Source organism: Rhyacophila brunnea, unplaced genomic scaffold (assembly GCF_057557595.1).
Source record: "Rhyacophila brunnea isolate RB1 unplaced genomic scaffold, BYU_Rbru_1.0 scaffold_8, whole genome shotgun sequence".
Lineage (NCBI taxonomy): Eukaryota > Metazoa > Arthropoda > Insecta > Trichoptera > Rhyacophilidae > Rhyacophila > Rhyacophila brunnea.
This window is the reverse complement of record NW_028233350.1, coordinates 19488311-19504338: the sequence shown is the minus strand read 5'-3', so window position 1 is coordinate 19504338 and position 16028 is coordinate 19488311. Positions and strand designations below refer to the sequence as shown.

The 16028-nt window shown below is 31.8% G+C and overlaps 1 protein-coding gene across 1 annotated transcript in view; it reads left to right on the top strand.

Annotated features, from left to right (window-relative positions):
- LOC147064005 (uncharacterized) overlaps positions 1 to 16028 on the top strand; it is a 64879-nt gene that overhangs the window by 35299 nt on the left and 13552 nt on the right. Inside the window, exons 5-14 of the mRNA XM_085959133.1 lie at positions 44 to 142; positions 933 to 1116; positions 1590 to 1768; positions 2265 to 2463; positions 2590 to 2691; positions 2846 to 3022; positions 3389 to 3715; positions 4442 to 4543; positions 6155 to 6316; positions 13643 to 13891. Coding sequence (XP_085815259.1) covers positions 44 to 142; positions 933 to 1116; positions 1590 to 1768; positions 2265 to 2463; positions 2590 to 2691; positions 2846 to 3022; positions 3389 to 3715; positions 4442 to 4543; positions 6155 to 6316; positions 13643 to 13891 — 1780 coding nt within the window. The remainder of the gene's footprint in view (positions 1 to 43; positions 143 to 932; positions 1117 to 1589; positions 1769 to 2264; positions 2464 to 2589; positions 2692 to 2845; positions 3023 to 3388; positions 3716 to 4441; positions 4544 to 6154; positions 6317 to 13642; positions 13892 to 16028) is intronic.

Here is a 16028-nt window from a genome sequence, read left to right as displayed (position 1 = left end):
TTCTCAATGCCTGTATTCTATAAAATTACGATGGTGTTTTTAGTCTGTCTGACCTGCTTCCTCCTCATTTGCGAGACGAAAGAGTATCTGCTTCTCTCCAAAGAGACATTATTACTGGATGGGTCAATGTTTTCAAGTCAAGGTAATCTATCATAAAAAAATATTATATAATATTATCTCTTTTTGATCGGTCTTTCATGGATGACGATCTATAGGTTCTAATTCAAAATGCTGCCATTCATTGTTTAATCAAGATACCCCACCTCTCACGGTTCTCCACTTTTCTCAAGACAGTATGGAGATTATTTACTTGATTCTCCACCAAATAAACGCTCTTTTTTTCATTATTTCAAGACTACCTTAACCAACAGTCTCTCCAGGTTATTTTTTCCAAAATAAAAATTTAAAGTATACGTAGTACGCATAAACAAATATTGTTGCATTCGATCATTTATTTCAAGTGTCTGGATGGTTGTTTGCTTTATTGTCTACTCTGTCCAATGAATCAAAAGCATTCAGCACTAAGATCATCTTTAAAAAGTCATCAATTGCCTTACGTTCTCTATCATTTAGGGCTCACAACTCAACACCCAAGGCAGATTAATCAACTCGGTACAAAAATTTGTACCGAGTTTTTTGATTTCTGATGTTTTGATAAGCATAGTTTTTGTTTTAATTGAGGTTCTTTGATTTTTCCATGCAGTGGTCAAACGTGCAGAATTTTTAAAAAGTTTTTATGAAATATCTAAGCTGGTGTACGATCACACACATATAAAAAGGTGTATTTTTGGTTACCACAACTCTCATCGATGAAAAAAATAGGCAGAAAAAATTAACTAACGGTAGTCATAAAAGTAGGTGACATAAAGTGTCGATTTAAAAATACTCTTTGCTAATTTTATCTGTTAAAATATCGATGTCACTGTTTATAGGAGTATTTCAGAACTTGTTCAGCGACTGAGTGAACTAGGGTTCAGTTATACGAGTTCCCGATATTTGGACCCCGACCAGTTCCGTTTTGACAAAATGTGCCCGAAGTTTATATCCATGAGGCCGGCCAGACAGTTGGAGTTTACGAGGAGTTCTCTAATCGCGGACAATATTATTGTTCTACAGGTTATTTTACTAATAAATTATTTAATTTACAATGTGGAAGGTAGATGTAAAGATACCAGTATATATCTATGGCCTGTTTAATTGTCGAGGCACACGGATGTTTGAAGATTAATACAGACTATTTTACGAGAAATACTGCCATTTTTGTCCACATAATTGATTTCTTAATCTGAATCAAATACATGAAAGTTATTCAAATTTGGGATTAGAATCTATGATCCACGAATTCAGAGGCAGAAATTCTGTCACAACCTTGCCGTGGATGTGAAATATTGAATGAACGGGATAATTTACTTATCATATTTTATTATCTGTACTGGATAAGATGGAAAAGAAACCAAAACTTACTGCTTTGCAGATAATATAAGAGTTTGACAAAGGTGTTTGTAATATAAAACATTCAACCACATAGTTAAAGATAATATTATGAACATTTAGCCATTGTAACTAAATATATGGAATGATTTACATAGGAAAGAGAGTTTTGCCTAGGAGCTGCAGCTTTGTGTAAGGCACTCAGAAATGCTCAAATCCATGGAGATGTCGCGCAGACTCATGGAACTTCCCCAAAAGCTGCTGCATATCTTGCTTCGCAGCTAAGAGACAGAGGGGTCGAGGCAGGTGGACTGATCGTATTTGGAGCTGGCGAAAGGTAGACATCCATGCATATACAAAAGATACTAATATGCACAATTAGGCATTGTAACTGAAATGCACTTTTTTTTTTTTTACAAAATACTGATAAGCAATACGATCAAAGACTTAATTGACGCCGGCACTATGAAGTTCTTAGACTTTTATAGGGCACTAATAATAGTTCACTTATTCACGCTTTTAGCTTTTCTTATTTTGTTTTCCAAGAATATTTTTCATATATAGTATTTTAAGCAATTAAAGTAAACAATGACTGAAAAATATTAAACCAATTGATATGAAAAATATATGTAATATATGAATGAGTCAGTCTATAAGATGTACAGTTAACTATAAAGTGAAACTTTTGTAGATTTAGTTCTAATTTCACCATCTATACCCGATAACGCGCCACTGTTCTTAAATTGTGATTATGATTGTGATTGTTGAAAATATTAGGGGATAATATAGATGATTACCGATGTTCTTATATGAATGACTATTTTTATGTATAGAAAGGCAGAATACGAATCATTTTTAAAAGCTATTGGTGCCAATAACACCCGTGTTTTTGCTGAGGGCGCCTGTGAAGCGGCGGCCACTCTATGGGCGGGAGTGGTAGCAGCCCTGGCAGCACCGCCCAACTCATACTCAGCCGTGGCGGATCCCATTGATCTGGTCGTCAGCAGAGGAGGAGATCTTGGAATGCTCGAGGTCTGTATAATATAATGTTATTTAAAAATTAGATGCGTAGGGTACCTATAAAAATAGTTTGTTGTGGTATAAAGTGAGTTTTATGAAACTAAAATTTCATTAATAATTCATACACTTTATTCTCAGATTTTGACGGAATCGGAAGTGAGCGTAGATGGTAAAAATAGAGTAATGAAAATTTTAGAAGAACAGAAAAAGATACTACGTCTATGCATGTCAAAACCTCAGGTAATTTTTGTTATTTATTTGTTTAATAATATTAATATATTCATTACCTGATCCTAATATAATTTAATATTTTTATAAACTGCAGTAAGATATGTTATAACCTACTTATCAAACATAAGATTATCATAATAATTTCGACTCTTAATCACAATAGATTCAAATGGTGGTATATGAGACACATAGCGCATTGGCAGCGGAAAACGAAGATATGGTGAGACGAGCAATAGCTGAAGCCAACCGTTCCGTAAGGGAACTTCATGCGCAGAGAAAACAAAGGGCCAGAGATTTTCTTCCTAGGGCTCCCAAATGCGCCAAAATACATACAGCACTGGTAAGTAAATAACTTAATTACGCGATTAATAAATTTATATAAAAAGCAGAGTACCTATGTTACTTTTAATTTAGAGACAAATCATTTTTCTTGTCATATACTAACTGGGTTTATTAGTAGTATTTGAAGACTTTTTTGGAGTATTAATTAAATATCATTTACTGATTAGAATGTATGCCACTCGCAGCCGATAAACATATGCATATGAAGGAATGATTAATAAGATGACATAAAATGGTTTTAATATATATATTTCCTATTTCCTTTGCATACATACCTACGTGTTTATATTGTCATTAGAGTTAACACGAATGGATAAATTAAATTATCGTTGACAATATTATAAATTGACTGAATGCTTATTAGATGGATGGCTCTGACTCCGTTGATGTGTCAGGTGACGAAATATCAGATACGGAAAACGTGCCGGAAATTCCTGAATTTATGTCCTGTGGAGAGACACCTGCCATACCGGTGATTGAAGCTATTGCTCGAAGGAGTTCGCGAGAAAAGTGCGAACCAATCGCCAATGGTAGAAGTCCAAGAGAAAGTCCAAGAAAGGAAATGGGGGAAAGAATCCCCAAAGATAGACTAGCCACTGAAAAAGGCTTAGTTCCTATACCGCATCCGGCGAGTGCAACTTCTTCTATGCTGACACCTGTGGATCCTGATTCCGAGTATGCTGATATCAAGGTAAAACCAATAAAATTTATTTTAATTACACACAACTAATTTTAATATACATATTATACTGGTATTATGATTGTCTGTTCGATGTTAATGTCACCGGAAAATGCAATTTTAAATAACAAGGATTGGCTAATTGTTGTAACAATTGCAGTTATTGATTTCGAATAAATTATAGGAATCATACGTTTGATCAGGCTCACCCATAAAGATTCGGTCGCCCCTCTACGAAATTCAAAATGTCGCACCACCGCAATTGGAAAAAAATTAAAATAATAAAATGATATTTAGTTCTCTAGATAGAAAAAAAAATATCCATATAATATTATGTATATTAATTAAATCAATAAATAGTTAGTTCATAAAAGTAATATTACACAAACAAAACAAAGCAGCTATATAGTCACTACACTGAAGAAATATTGTAAGTATATAATTAAAAGAATAAATAAAAAATCTGTTATATTAAAATCAATCGGTCTTATCTTCTAATGAATTGATAGATCTAAAATAGTGTAGGTACTCAGGCAGTTAGCTAGATTTATAATTTAAATCACAATACTTTTCACAACGATATAGTTATCAACGATCTTTTTATTATAGTTTACAATAATTAAAATATTTACAACTACTATGTATTTATAAATCGTTAGAAGAGAGGGAATTTTCCCCGTTTTATGGGAGTTTATTATTAGTCAAACTTACCTCTTTAATGCTCCTCTGCTTTGTTAGGTCCCCGATTGTGATCTCTTCGAGGAGCTTGTGCCGTCTCCATTAGCTGGTTTATCGCAGCAAGATAAAGAAGGATGTTTTCTGGCACTAATACAACGAAAGGTGTGTATACATTCAGAGCGTATTTACTCCTCTCCCATTTTGATACATCCTGGACGTAAGTTTAATACTAGTTGCGATGATAGTACCTGCTGTCTTGTATAACTATAGTGGTGAGGAATAATTATGATTGATAATCAATAAAATTAATTGTACGGTAGTATAAACATCTATAATCAAAGAATTATTGAGAAATTTAATCTGAAACGGTTTCATGTGTATTTTTGAATGCCCTAGGAATAATTTGATTTTTACACGGACTTTTAAAATCGACATATAAAAACAGAATACTCAACTTCGAACAACTGTCCATACTAAATAAAAATTAGCGGCTTGTTTAAAGTTTCTACGTAAATAGTAAACTAAATACTTGTAAAAATTTAAAATAGTTATTTTATAATTTAAAAACACCACCACCTGTTGAGAAAGTTGTTGATAATGGGATTAATTAAAATTACAATGGGTATATTTCAAATTATTTTACCAATATTGTGCTTGAAGACATCATTTCAAGTAATATTACCAAGCAATCTGATATTGTATATAACTCCACAATATTTAACTTTTTCAGCAAAAGCCTCGTCCATTTAAATATATAAATCGAGCTAAACAAATAAAGAGAAGATTAAAAACGTGCAAATTTACAGAAAATAAAAAAAGGTAAATCAGGAGTGAAGTCGGTGATGTGACATGATATTCGTGTAGTATGGTTTTGATACATTTACAAGTCAAATTAAAACGAAACATTTTGCATATTTTTGCCCGTCATATGAACTTATGTCTCCTTAGGTGTAGTGATAATAGTTTGTTCAAGTTTTAGGCGATTTTAAAAGTTCTTCACAATGTCACAGTAGCAAATTTCTAAAATCTGGTTTGGCGTGCCCTAGTATGGATTTGATTCGTTTTCTTATATAATATATCGAGATTGACAATGCGAAACCAAGTGACACTGTCTTTTAAATTCGGCATTTTTTTGGAAGAACAGGAAGAAATTTGTTTTCTTAAATTACAATATTATCTTACATTGAGTAACTATTTGAGGATATATGGACTATGACCAGATGCGATGAAGATGGTACGTGGGGAGAAAGAAACAACGATAAACCCATTTTAAAGTGTTTTTTCTATTGTCTCACGTGAAAGTGACTCCGCTGGGCTGGCTATATATCCAGGATAGAAGTAATCCAATTATCCAAGACCTTTCAAAAAATCGAATCTGACCTAGGCTGCGGTGACTGGACTACGGAAAAAGAGGCAAAGCACCTCCTGGGCTAAGGTAGTAGAAGGAGCTGGCGGAAAACAAATTGGAGCGGAGACTTCTCTTGGAAGTAGCCAACACTCATAATAATAATATAATATGTATTTATAGTGCCGATGTTGATGACACCTAAATAATTTTACTTTACCATAGTAAAACTACTAAGTAGTATTAAATATATTCTTTCCTTTATATAGCTATTAATTTTTCACAATATAATATGGTATATGTAGGTAGGGCCGTCATATCGAAAGAAAATATCAATATTTCAAGGCATCGATATATTTTTTTTTACAAAACCAAGCACTTATTAAAAATGGCACTTTTTATTTACCATTCATAAGTGTTATGTACAGGAACTGATCAGAATGAACGCCAAGTACATGATTAGCGTGGCGGAAGCCAGAGGCCTCTTCGGGGGCGGCGCACCCCCTACCAGGCGTCCGCCCCCCGCCAGAAACAAGGCAGCTGGCGAACAGAAAACAAGACAGGCACGGCGGCGATTATCCACCTCGCAGGTGAAATTAATAATAACAGAAACTAGAAAAGTAGATTTTAAATGTTATGCACGCAGACATCTGATAAGACTTTTCTGGCACACTTATATAATAATTTTATGCTGATATACTTATGATGTGCATGATTTGGTTATAATAAGAAACAATTAAGAAATTAAAATTCATCCGCGTTGTTAGTAAGCACCTACATAGTGAAAACTATACACATTGTCCCACTAATTTACCAATCCACTAGAATATGGTAAGTACACAATTTTATTCAACTATCCACCAATATGTTTTTATTAAAACCGTAGTATTGCCTACTTAGTGTTTTTTTGCCAGATCTAGCATTTTTAATGCAAACTACGTACCTGGATTATGGCGTTAAATCTAGCGGTTTTCTACACAGAAAATAGCTTAAAAATTTTCATACAAAACTAGAGTTGGTACTACACCCGTTATGCTTAAGGAAAGACATGCTCAGCGTTGGTCAAAATGGAGCTTTTATTCTATTTTTAAAGCATGCTCCTGGACATTCCTTAAACGTTGTAGATAATCTATTTATATCATTTTGAAGCCTTATTATCTTTTATATTTGTTTTAAACATTTGATGACTGCATAAAGTATTTTTATTACATAAAATAGTATTCTTTAAACCTCTCGCTCTAATGTTTTAGAATATAGTCATATTTCAGTACATAAATGTGATGTAATATTATCTAGACACAGAAATGTAGCCAATGTAACTATTAAAAACTAGAGGAATTTTTAGTTACCTACTTATTTTAGATTAACTGCTTTACGTAGTGTCGCGAGCACATTGCTTATTGTTTTAATGTTCTATATCGGCTTTCTAATTTCAACTAAATTGAAAAACAACCCATTTAAAATTACGCGAAATGAACTTTATGTTGTTATCGAATGCACTGCTTCGTAACTATGTATGTATACCCTACAATTTAATTTTCAAATTTGTGTTAAACTTTAAGTAACAAAAATACAAAAATGAAAACCAACAATGCGTAGTTCTCAATGAATTGAACTATCGGGATTTGGCATCGATAAATAATTATAACAGTTTGTTTAGAAATTCAATTTGATACATAATGTTATACGAGCTTCTGATGACCTACATTTATATAACGTTCAAGTGTTTTTATTCGCACGTATTTGTATAGACTAAATCACTAAAGTACTTATACAAAAGAATGAAAAATAACTGTGCCTCATGGAAAATTGGAGGGATCGAAGTCGTAACAGGAATGCGATTTCATTCATTCACAAGGAGCTTTGTAAAAAAATATTAACATACTAAAGCTAGTGTTATTATTGAAAATCATGGAATTTAACACAAGTTGAGCGTCAAAAAGAACCGTCTAAATAAATTCATATCATTATCATTATCATCATCAGCCGGGTTCGATCCACTGCTGGATGAAGGTCTCCGCTTACTCCCTACACTCTTCTCGGTTCCTAATTCGTTGCTGCAGCATACATCCATGAACTTTATGAGTTCGTCTATTTAGCGGTTTTAGGGCATCCCTGGGACCATTAGTGTTCCTTGAGTACCACTGTATGACAGCATTTGTCCAGCGGTTGTCCACTTGATTTTTGCCATTTCATATGCTTAGCGACCTCTATCAAATCACGTACCTACTCTTGTCTTCTTCCTTATCCATTGGTTTCTTTTATGATCTTTCTTTTATGACCAACATGCACCTTTCCATGCCACGTTACACTAATCGTAATTTTTAGAATTTCCCTTACATTAATAGTCCAAGTTTGACATGGACACGTGAGCGTTGGTATAACACATTGGTTGAACACGTTACGTTTAAGATGCAATAGGAGATCACTTGTGAAGATACTATTCAGGCGCCCAAATTAACTATATACCAGTTTGGTTAATCATCATAATACACCACCCAAGTAAATTCTATAAAACATTAAAGTGTTTTCAACATTTTGTAAATGAGGTTTTGTTCTTATATGATGCATTATTCGTATTATTACTTATTAAAATTAATTTTATAGCGTTTGAAGGAGGGATAAATCAGGTCACAACATTAAAATTATATTTGTTGCTAAAAAATAATAACATTTTGATATACACATAGAGTGTAAACCGATGTTTGACCTACACGAAATGTGTGGACTTGACTTGTTGTGTGGGTTGTAGGTACTTTGTTTATAAGAAGCGCCATGTCCAATTATTATTATGTCGATGCTTAGGTGTGCCGTGGGAGTTCTACAAAGGATCAAGGGAACCATTTTAATAAAAAGTTTGAAAAAACAAACATGATAATTATTATAATATAATGTATGTAGGTATATTAATTATATTTTATATCTTCGTATATATTGTTATTATTTTCATTTGCTATAATAGTTCACCTTCGTCCAATATTCAGTCTTTGCAACCGACACTTTAATTGTTTTATGAATAGTTGAATACTGATTTAATATAAATTATTAGGGTCTGTAATTAAATAAAATCATTGCTAGTTTATCGTGACGGTGAGGTGTTTTACGATTTCAACCATGCTGAAAAATTACGTCACGCAAATGAGTCCTTAGGCCGCAATTACTGAATATTTTCATCCCTTCACGTCCTTATTGTTTAACACACGCACGCTATTCTAAATTATTTCTAAAGAAACACTTTTGTATAAACTGTCAGACGCACAAAAGAATGCCTTTTGTTTGCTTTATGTTTACCATGTTGTTCACAACTTTCAATGGAATCTCACAAAATAAATTGGATATTAACAGCAGAGCTGTTAGTATCGCAAGTTTTTTAAAGGTTCTTCTATAATCTATAGCAATAAAAAAACATGTGTTAGATTTTGGCGTTCGGTTTTGTGATATTGAAAATCTGAACCTCGGTCCTGGGATTCTGTCCCGGTTGTTTAAAAAAAGCTTTGTAGTTTTAATTTTATTTTGGTACCAGACTCTAAAAGATGATATGTAATAACTACTTTTACTATACATCTTAAGGCTTAGCATATAAACACCAGAACTTATAGGTTACATTATATTACACAATTATTATTAATACTACATAATACTGAATTGGATTTGTATTAAAGTATTTAGGTATCTATCAGTAGCGAAGGGTGGAGGTAGGCTGTTATGATCCGACATAAATAGTGAACACTAAACTTTGTCACTCAAAAGTATTTGTTTTCATTGAACTAAGACCACAGTATGCATATAGTGTTTGTTTGTTTTTAAAATTCAATTAAGCCCTGCCTAATCCAAGCCATTGTCGATAATAGTTAAAGAATACTAGTTTATATACAAAATATCTAAAATTATGCAATTATAACATACATAATTTTAGGAATATATTTTATCGATTATCGTTTGGCATAAGTAGGGCTTAATGAATTAAAAAAAACTAACCAACACCAACTGTAATATGTATTATTAATTCAATGAAAACAAATAAGCAAGACTGAAAAAGTGTGCACTTTTTTTGTAGGATCATCCATAGAATATCTAAACTTTATGGTTTAGTTGAGACAGGGTATAATTGAATTTTAAAACTAACCAGTAAAATCTGCAAAATGTATTCTTAGTTCAATGAAAACAAATAAGTGTGTGTAACAATGATTAGTGTGTACTTTTTATGTCGAATCTAAACAGCCTACCTCCACCCCTCGCCATTGGTACCTATTCTATGCTAAAATAAGTTAAACGAGATAGATATTCTTTTTTAATCGTAGTATCAATTATTTCAGGTCAATTATATAAGGTCAATTAAAAAAAACAGATTTTGTATAATCGCAAGATTTTTTATAGCTTCCCAGTCCGGTCCCAGCTCGGGGTTCCTTTGATTCGGAATCAAATTTTTTAATTCCAGCTCAGGTTCCAAAATAAGAAGTTCATTGTGAATGGGTTCTTTTCCGGTTCCATTTCCAGCTCTGATTATCAGCAATCGCGTGGGATTTATAAAATGTTATAAATTATCGAATAAATTGACGCAAAAAATGCAATAGGTACCTACATACAAGTATTAAATTTGTTTTAATTAATACGAAAGATACGTACTTCATATGTATATTATATTTTTGTTTGTATTTTCACTTGAGAAGTAATAATCTGGTAAATCGGATCGCGTTATCCATTATCATAAGTTTTTCTCAAATGGTACACGTCAAGTAAAAATACTAGTTTTTCGTAAACATGTTTGATTTTTCTCGGTGATTTGCGCAGTACTTCCAACTGTGCACTATGAACAAATCTCAAATCTGATTCAGAAAAGAACATCATTTTAAATTTTGAAGGGAACATAACAATGTAAATATGGGTCGGTAAAATCTTTTAAATGATGATAACCATGTTGTAAATTCGGTTAAAACAGGATTAATAGATATCCGTATTAAAAATAGAACATGCATGCTGCATGATAGTAAACACAAAAAAAAATAATTCATGATTTATGTTACTATATATGCATCCATGTTGGATTTTTAAATCGTTTAATGAATTGAAAAAAATATTGATTTGCTTAAGTATATCATTTTTCCGAAAATGAAATACCACCTTAGCATACAAGCTTATGATAAATATATTACACGTGTAAAAAACATGTAAATATAGATATTCATAATATCTCGTGGTGCAGTTGGTAAGGCGCTCGCCTTCCACCCGAGAGTTCCTGGGTTCGATTCCCGGTCATGACAAAAAAATTTATGTGTTTTTCTCAAAGCCTGGGTGTTTGTGATTGTTCAAAATTACTAACAACCACCTTGTACGAAAAAGCAAGGACATGGTTATTAATAATTCTAAAAAAAAAAAAAAAATATAGTGCAGTGGTCGGCAACCCAACTGCATTGGCGTGCCACAAAACAGGTAATTCAAAGTACTGGACAATCGGCGTGACACTGAAATAATCTATTGTAAGACAATTTTATTTGACTATAATAATACACGGTACATAAAAACATCATAAAAATTACAATATTTAAACATTAGTCACTCTCTTGAGGCTCAATTTTGGAAGCTAACACCTCAATATTTATTCCATAGTTTGAAGTTTTTAATTTTATGCACATTTCCGAATTTTCTTCAGTTAAAGTGTTAAACGATTTCGATACGGGTATAAATATATTTCATAATAATTGAGAATGTTTGCTCAGAGTAGTACATTGTACCGAAACACCTAAAAGAGCGAATGTGACTTTTTTCATACAATGAAATCTGTCTGGGAGTTTATTCCACGTTTTGGTTATCATGTCAAGATAATTGTCTTCGTTTTTCATAATTTCATCATTGGCAGTTTTTAAGTTCAATTGCCAAATTTCAGAATTGTTAAATTCGATTAACTCTAAATCAATATACTCAATATACTCAATGTTCAAAAATTCAAAATATTCTTTTTTTGTAACTGTCTTTAATGTCACGCTGCAAAATATAATATTTAAACATGGGTGAGTGTTTTTGTAAATCCTTAAAACCTGTTTATGAAATACATCTGCAAAGTTGATAATATATAATGCATTATATCAGTTATTATAAAGCTAATACTTAAAATGTCCACAAACTTTTATAAATTTGGAAAATATGAAAAAAACCTTTAAATTACCGAAAAGTACCGAAAATTTTAATAAATCGTCATTGTCAGGCGTGCCATCAAAAATCATTTTGCGTGCCACCTAGTGGTACGCGTGGCATAGGTTGCCGGGCGCTGATATAGTGTTTTTAAGAAAATATTATCGACTGAATGTGATGTGATGATGTGAATGTGTTTATAAAGCCGTAGGTGTGGTTAGTAGTCGTGTCAAAAAATGACGTGTCGTTTTTTTAATGCATGTTTCGCTAACAATACTTTCTGTTAACAAATCCAAAAAAGTTCCATTGATATAACCCCCTTTTCTACTCAGCGGAAGGGAGGTCCTTATGTTCCATTTAGATGTGAAATGATAATTTACATTTATGTCGTACTACTTGTGTTCATAAAAATACTGAAAAAATACTCCTAGAGCACTAAAAGCCTCCTATAAATTCGAATTTATTTATTTGATTTTTGCTTTGGGGTAACTTTGTCAAATTATGGCTCAATCTAAAACACTCTCAAGACGATACTTTTATCATTTTGACAACGTGTGTTTAGTAAAAATACTTTCTTTTAGAGCGTGTTGAATAGAGGTACCTACTCGACTTTTTAGACAGCTGAACGATTATGTTCATTATGATTAGACTCCACAGCGGCGTGGATATCTTTAAAATGATACAGCTGACTTCTATATTACAAATCCATGAAGATTCTATGATTAGTCATGTTTTAAATGTTATATATGAAGTAATAATGCATACTTACAGGTGTGCTACACCTTTACTCAAAATATATCAATAGTATGATATTTAAAATTATAAATTTACAACGATAACAAAGCTTACAATTTAATTTCCCTCATATTATTCGGCTGAATTTCCGTATCGTTTGTCAAATAATTTTTATTGTTCACAAAAGCTTTATTTGAAACTCTTTGTGACGAGTAGCATATATAAGTAAATGTGTTGTGTTGATCAGTGGCGCAACAAGTTATCATTCTATCATCATGGCTAAATTATTATTGAGTTACCTACTTCGTTAAGGCAACAACGAAAATATGAAGTTTTGTTGACGACGAAAAATCTTTTATTCAGTACGTGAAGCACACGGGAAAGGAATTTGGGATATTGGAATGTTTAAATTTAAACATTTCTTAACGAAAGAAATAATAAATACATACTTATTATGTTAGTTATATTTATTACAATTATAAATACTATCTTATGAAACCATGACCGATTTCATCATACAACATTATCATAATTGTATTTCAACATCATGTCTTTCCACCGAGAAATGACGCAAAAAAACGTAAAATAAAACATTTATCTTTAAAATTATTGTAGTATTTAAGTAAGCAAATAAATGTGAATATTCTTATTCCCAATGAAAATCCGGAATGTGAAATTTCAATTGATTATAACAAAAATTAGAACACATTTCGAATTAAGTAATAAAATTAAAAAATACATATATTCAGTATTGTATCGGTTAACAATGTTTTTTTTAAGCATACGAAACCGGTTTTGATCGCTATTATGTTGGTTAAGTGCCTACAACATATTTTGTTTTATTTTTAATAATATACCTGATGTGTTTCTACCATGAATTTACACTATGAATAGGTACTATTACATTTAAAATATTTACTTACTTTTATGAAGTCTTGGTTGCGCCACTGACATTGATAACGCTTGATTAATGATCTAATTTACAAAGCAAATAGTAAAGAGTGCTTTGAAACAATTTACCATGAAGTCCATTGATTCCTGTCGTTATTCAGATGGAAAGAATAGCAGCGCCAACTCAAGCTTGGTCTTCTCGCGTCCATCGAGGATGTCAAGCATGCAGTGATGGACCCAATGATCCAATGTCATGTGCCCTGTGTGCCAAGCGCCACGCTGCAGCCGCCCCTCTTCCACTCGCTAGAACCTGGTGGAGGATGGCTGCCCAGCGTGCTTTGGAAACAAAGAGGGCAGAAGAAGATCCTAATGCAGAGAAAATGACCATGCTACCATTACGATTGCCAAGGGCTAGGACCAAACTTGTACTGAGCGTGCAAGCGCCAAAATTAAATACACGAATTGAGAATGCTTTAATTACAAGAATAATGAATACAATAGATGGCATGTAAGCAAAGCTCGAAAAAATATTTTTATTCACCCTACCTACTTACTTAATATTAATAATATTATAATACACTATATTATGTATTATTTTGTCGTCTAGCTGCTAGAAGATTACTGATATAAGAGGCCAATTATTATTATGTTATATTGTTTAGTAATTTTCGATGGTTGAAATACGATTGTAAATAAAAAAGACTGATGCCTGTAGTTTATCATGTAAAAACAAGACCTAAGTATTATATATATATATAAGTATTATGTATATACTTATATAAGTTATATCCTACATAAGAACATAATATTATAAATATGTGTCTGATGATATTATATTCCCAATAAAATTAATATAGAAATTATATAAATATAGCATTATAGTAAGCAATATAATTTATTAAAAAGGGTGTCAAATTTATGTATTGTTCGACGATATATTATTTGAATAGTATTAAATTTTGATTTATATAATAATATTATATAATGTTATATTTATCACTAAAATATTTAAAACTCCTGTAAGAATAAATTTAAATTAAGCAATAAACACGTGAATAATCACATTTTATTTGAGGTGACAAGACTCCATAAGAAGGAACAAAATGTAATAGGTAGTTGTTACGAATTTCTTCTAAATTTATTATGTACATGTCGGTCCACTTTTATAATTAAGTATACTACTTTAGCCATAGGTGTAAGCTCGTTCAATGGAAATCGAAGTGAAACGAAAATTGAAACCGAGGGACTTGCTATGGTGTATTTGCCGTGTTAGTCACTCAAAGGAGTTAAAGTAGCTAACGTCTTGCACCTTGTATTTTGGACCAATGATCAACTAGTTTTTTTGCTACGGTTCAAATGAGGTGGATTACGATTGACATATTATTTACTATATATTTATTACAATTACAATGGTTGATTTGAATATCATATTTTAATTGCGAACATATCATAAACCAATAATTTCAATTGTAAAGAGTAAATTGTTAGATAATGGATACTTCTTAATAAACTTTATTTTCAATTATTCTTTATGACATGTATTATGATTGTGAGTTGTGACATTAACTTATTTATTTTTGATATATCATCGTGAAGTCGTGGTACCTTAGCAAGTGGTTTTCGAGATATTTTGCCTGATCTGTTCGTAAGCTTCACTATCACTCTGCCTATTCTACAAATATTATAATATATATTTTTTTCAATAATGTTAAAACAGATAAAGATCAGTGACTATTCCAATTTAAATACCAGAATTATGTGTTTGTTATAAAATAAGCAGTGTCTTTTTTATGAATATATTATACTCTTTAAAAACGTGCAAATATTTTATTTACACTACTTAATAAATATTCCGAAATTATACTTTCACCTCGTACCTATTTCGATTTGTTTACAAAGTTAAATTGTTTCTGATTGAGATCAATTGAATTGTTTGTAAAAGATTGAGTGTTAAGCGAGACGCTTCTGATTTCAGAATGTCAAGATGACAACATTGCATTTAATGAGAAAACCATGTTGCTCATTGTGTAAAAGAAAACGAAAATTGCTTCGATTGACATCAACGTTCGACTGTGATCATTTGGAAGAAGAAGAAGCATTCTTATAAATTCTTATAAAGACGGTAATCGAAAAAACAATGGAAAAACACTTGTTCCGTGTACAAGGGTTGCCTACAATGACAAGTGATTGAAAGAACGATGAAAAAAACGTGTAGTTTGGTTAAATTACTTAATACCCATTTTAATAAACTATAAAATAAATTGTAAAAAAACTGTCGACTGGAGGGTACTTGGAGGGTATGGAATTTTGATTTAAATTATAATTGATTTAAGTTTTGTACTATTCCATTTGAGCCATTTTTGTGAGCCGGGTTTTGCCATTCGGCATCTTTAGGCACTATGCCTATATATACCAATGGCAACTACACATTGGCAACGAATACAGTTATTTTTTGTTTATATAGTAATTTAATACTTGCAATAAAAGAAGGCAAAAACCTTATTGCCTACTAAGTATTAAAGGGTGTTTACCTAGGGGTGGTAAGTT